We start from the raw sequence: 5,494 nt of genomic DNA on the forward strand, positions 1-5,494 counted from the left end.
TATAGTTGCTTTTGCTATTCCAACGGTCAATTGAATTGATAGTATCGCTCGGGGCAACAGCACCAACAACAATATGTGGTGGCTCATGCATGTAGTTTTTATTGCAGCAATAAGCACGAAACAAGACAGTTGCAGCTACTGCCGCGTCGCAGGCAACTTCTGTGGTTAGGCGCTCGCTCTTGTCGCTTTTGTATTGCTGTGTGTGTGCGTTCCTCTTCTTGAATGGCGCTGCTATCCATTCATTAAAAAGTCCAGCTAAGGCCATGGCGGCAACGGTAGCAGGCGTGCTATTTACTGCAGTGTGGCACGCGCTCTACTTGCAACACTACAACACTTTGCATGGGCACTTAATGAGTGCATTCTGACATTGCCGCAAGTCAAACTATTTTGATTGCGAGAAAATTGCACAGTTGTCATTGTGAAAACATGGCCACAGTGAGGGAAATATGTGGCGTTATGCACTTCGAGATTTCGCACGCGTGTCGTGAAAATTTCCCTTTTGTTGCGCCTTTTATCAACGCATTCTACGAATGGCTTTCAATCGCTTTTGCTCCGGTATGAAGTTTTTTTTAATTTTTTCACATACTTTTACTATCTGCAGGTATTTATTGTAGCATTTTTATGGGGTTATTTTTATTGTTGTCTTTGCATGCAATTCCAAAACCCTTTGATAATATTATGTAAAAAACTAATTGTAATAAAAAATGGTTGTAAATGCGGAGAAATTTGCACGCTACAAATATTTCAACTGGAATCTATAAAACAAAAAGCATTTAAAAATAACTCCAAGGTCTCCTCTATAAATCAGCGTTTTATTACAACAACTTTGCAACACTTTGAAATATCAATAGCTACAAAAGTGATTTATATCATCAATAAAATAAAAATTTTGAAGCCTCCGTTACGGTTTTCAACTCAACTGCATTTTGGTTGAAATTTTAAAATTCGATATTTTCGATATCAACTTAATCCCATAAAAAAATGTCGATTGATGTATTGCCAAACTACGGTGTTTTTTGATATCAAATCAACTCTAATACCATGTTCACACCGAGTAACAAATTTGTCAACCCAATATAAATCAAAACAAATGTCGATTTTAATAATTTAAGCATTTCATAACCCAACAGTGTTCTCACTGCCGTTAGAAAGATCAAAAAACATATTTCTGAAAAGAAAACATTGTCATATAGTATTTTGAAGTAAAAGCCGTCTTGTAATGGAAATAATGGACACATTTTTTCATTTGTTAAGTCGATTTTCAGGTGAAATTAGATTCATTGCTTTAAAAAAAATTGTTTGTTTACATTTTTTTCCCTTTGTAGTGTCTAAATCAGCTGTGATAATGTAACAGATTTCCAGTGCTGATCTGAAATTGAAATGTTTTAAATTTTTTGCATCTGAGTGGAGTTGAAACCTGTAATAGGGGTATGGGATTGAGGTCTAGATACTCACAAACGGATAATGATTGAGGGCACATACGAGTATTCAGCTACAGGATAACCTTAATCACTACAACACAAATCGATATTAGTTGTTCTTAGTAGAATTAACCAAACACCTCAACTCAAGCAGGGAAAATTTGCTAGATTTATGTGAATCGAACAAGCAACCGCGATAAAGAGAGAAATGATGAGGTATTCACATACTCTCTGGTGTTTCATTCAAATTTATAACTTTGTTGTTGCTTTCAAATGTACATATTGCGATAAGAGAGAAGAGCTGAATCATGTTGTGTAGACTGAACTTCAGATTTCAATTGATCTATCACGAGTGTTATGGTCTGATAACCTTCGTTCTATTTTTCGAGGGTATGACGCATCGAAATCAACGTTCACACTCGCAATTAGCCACATACATATGATTTTATATCAAAACGCGTGTAGTCATTTTGGGAATTCCTACTGCAAATGCTGTTTGGCATTCGCCGTGATATGTATATAGCCTTCTTTATAATTAAATATTGATCGAGTGTTAGACTGATAAGAAAGCCTAATGTTTTCTTTTCGGCTAAAGAACATTTAACATCAGACCCTCAACCATGAAATATGCAAACTGCTTCTAATTACTGTGAGAACATTCAATATGTCTACTTCTAAACTATAATACTTACACTATACACTATACTTACATATGTACATAAGTACGTCTACGCATAAGCTCATTAGCCTCTGTCTCTGCTCACTTGGAATTCCCCACTTCGCCGCCTCAGAAGCCTTAATTTCTTTTGCATTGACTTAATTACATTTTTCATTGAATTTGTCGTGTCTTATCGCAGCAAAAATTATTGGTAAACAAGTCATCGATACCGTTGTGTCGCACGATTTCAAGCGTCAGCAAAAGCGGGTGAATGGACAATGGGATTTAACGGCACATATATGGTATTTGCATGCATGTATTTGTGTCACCGCACAATTGAGAGTAAATAATATTATAATAAATGTAAATAAAAAGGACAAACGAGTGCTTATTTGGACCACACATGCCGCATATAAGTGGACAACACGCTCTGCCGTGACACAAAGAAGATTAGATTATGGAAATATAATATACACACATACATATAATGAGTATGTGGGTGGTATTTCTATATAGTGTTAAAATATATATATTTTTTTACATTATCATCCAATTCTTCTGTCCTCGAAATGTTGACTTAGTTTTTCTCGCATGCGAGAAAATTTTGAGAAATATCTGATTTTTTATACGAAAGTTGTAAGAAGAATATGAAGATTAACTCTTTTGTGATGTAGACAGTTTATGAGACCTTTGCATAATAAGCTAGTTAAAATTGTGTGCATATTTTTTTACCTTGTTATTCCTTTCTGGAGCATAAGGCTTCCTAAGATTATGCCATCTCCGATTTTGTTTTGTGTGCAGATGCATTGTCGTATAATAAAATTACTTTGCCCTGACTTCTAGCCCATACTGGTCGTTTTTCGTTCAATGCATTGTTGAAATCTATCATTTGTTGTCTGCAGTGATAGTATTAACACTTTCACCAGGTTCTAAAAGTTCATGATTTACCACACCCTTCTGATCCCACCAAACACAGACTTGTTCTCGATCTGTTTTTGCGGTCGATGTTGATGGTTGTGCCGAATTAACCTACGATTTTTTTCAATTTAAGATTTTTAAAATAAATATATTTTTCATCGCCAGTGATAATTTGATGCAAAACTGATTTTCTTCCGTGGTTTTGAAGTGAAATTTCACAAGTGTTTCTTCGTTTTTTCATTGGTCTTTCATTCATTTTATTTGCCATCCATTTCCACACTTTTGGATCTTTCCCATAGCTTTCAAACGGTCTGAAATTGTTTGTTGTGTAACACTTAACATGGCTGCCATTTGCTTTTGACTCAAATTATCATCTTCATCCAATATTGCTTGCAGTTCGGCGTCTTAAAACTTTTTTGAAGGTCAAAATCATTATCTCTGAACCGTTGAAACCATTTTTGCATTTTGCTTCTGCTAGAGCATCATCGCCATACTGACATAACTCCTGACATGACGTCTAAGTTTACATGAGAGAAAACCAATTTTTTGAACAGCATAGTTTATATTTATATTATTATATTTCCTAATTATAATACTTATGAATGCAATTGTCTTCAAAATATTTGGCTTCTTTTTTCAATTGCATAATTCCATTAAAATGTTGCGCAATAAATGAAAATATTGTTTAAAAATATTTTTTGATTAAATACATATATCAATTAAACGTTTTATATTGGCTAAAAAGAATTATCTAAATAAAAATAAAATCGCTTGAACTAAATGTCTGTGTACCCACACAAACATACATATGCACATATGTCGCATATATAATTATAAACATCTAATCTAATCTAATATAATCCGTGCAAGTATAATATAAATGCAGGAAAGTATACGTAGTATATATATTACGATCACAATAGTTGCTTTGCCACCTCCCAACCTCACTCGAATACCCGCGCACCGCCTCTCCATTCCACAAATTATTCCACTTGCCACACTGGCGGTGCGGTCGGTTGTCTGCCACAAGTGCTACTGTTACTAAACGCCAAGAAGTCCGGCACGGTCGTGGACAATTCCGGCACAGATTCCATTTTGAGTATAATCTTCGCCTGCTGCAGCGAGCAGTAGAAGCCACGTAAGCGCTGATAAAGCGCATAGAAGCGATTACATAAGCCCATCACATCGATAGGCGGCAACTTGCCACAAACGGTGGCCATAGCATTGGACGCCTGATCATATAGAATGCTGCATTCGGCGGCAATGTTAATGAGTGGTTGCAGGCGACACAGTGTCTCGGGTGTGGCCACAGCGAGCTGTTGCAAGGTCAAGCTCGAAAAGATGGCTTGTTGCAGCGTAAGCAAATGGTCCAAATAATCGAAGATGTCAGTGCACAATTGAAAACTGAAAGTGCAACAAGTGGAGTGATGAAAATACAATTATGACGACTTTGTTTTAATTGCGTACTCACCACAGATCCAGGTCCCACTCCTTGGTGATGTCGGCTTCCAGAGCGCCGGTGAAGAATGCATAGTTCTGGTGGAAGCTGATTTTGTGCAACAACAATTGCAAATACTCGAGTATGCAAGCGCACAGAGCGTCCGTATGATAGGCCCAATAGTTACTCAATGCATACAATAATTGTTGTTGTGGCGGCTGCTGCATCAGCTCGAGTATTTGTGGGGTGCCGTGGCGCAAGGCCGTGTGCAACAGATTGCAGTATTTCCAAGCGGTGTACCGATTCATGCGCAGGGGCTGACTCTGAGTCATCTTCAGGAAAACTTCTGCGCCGTTTGTTCGGTGCGTGAGCAGCACAATGGTGCGGGCGCGTAGGCCATCGAAGGGCTTCTCCTTGCCGCTGAGTACTTTGCTCATGTGTTTCTTCTGCGTGGAAAAAATATTGAAAATTCTATTTTCAGCTGGAAAATTGTGCTTTTTGTTTGCTTATTACCATTTCCGTGCGTTCTTTGTGCGTGAGCTCCATTTGGAATATACTATATGTGCGTTTGTTTGTTTGTGTGTCAATACTTAATACAATTATTCGGACACAAAACTGTGCCAACTAAACCGAGCGAGTACTAGTGAACGAATGGGGAGCGAATTTGCTTATCTCTACGAAAATAGCCGACTATAATTTGTATCTCCACATCTAAGTATATGTTTGTATATAGGTATGTAGGTATGTATGTGGTATGTATGGATCCGCTCTGTTTGTATGCAGAGTAGAATGTCTATTAGTAAATTTCGATTAAGTGCGATTTTTTTTCGACTGCTTCACACATTTTACAGGGTGCTTAGTTAAATCTGATAATAAAATTAAATTGAAAAAAACAAAAAACTAATTTTAAATATCTGGAAAATTAATCTCCAAAGACTGAATAAGATAAATTTTTCTATAATAATAATAATAAAAAAAGGCAAAAAATAAATTAAAAATTTTAAACAAAAAAATATTTTTTTTTCAATTAAAAATATAAAATGTATATAAAAATATTTT

General features: G+C 36.3%; 1 protein-coding gene across 1 annotated transcript; it reads right to left on the bottom strand.

The window, feature by feature from the left end:
* Nucleotides 1-3,556: 3,556 nt before the first annotated feature.
* On the bottom strand, nt 3,557-5,108 carry LOC105232679 (huntingtin-interacting protein 1). The gene is made up of 3 exons (XM_011214453.4): nt 4,949-5,108; nt 4,469-4,881; nt 3,557-4,401 (listed from the first exon to the last, which is right to left on the bottom strand). The coding sequence occupies exons 1-3, from the start codon at nt 4,979-4,981 to the stop codon at nt 3,981-3,983; spliced, it is 867 nt and encodes a 288-aa protein (XP_011212755.1). The 5' UTR covers nt 4,982-5,108; the 3' UTR covers nt 3,557-3,980.
* Between the last annotated feature and the right edge of the window lie 386 nt (nt 5,109-5,494).

Source organism: Bactrocera dorsalis, unplaced genomic scaffold (genome assembly GCF_023373825.1).
Source record: "Bactrocera dorsalis isolate Fly_Bdor unplaced genomic scaffold, ASM2337382v1 BdCtg059, whole genome shotgun sequence".
Classification (NCBI taxonomy): Eukaryota; Metazoa; Arthropoda; class Insecta; order Diptera; family Tephritidae; genus Bactrocera; species Bactrocera dorsalis.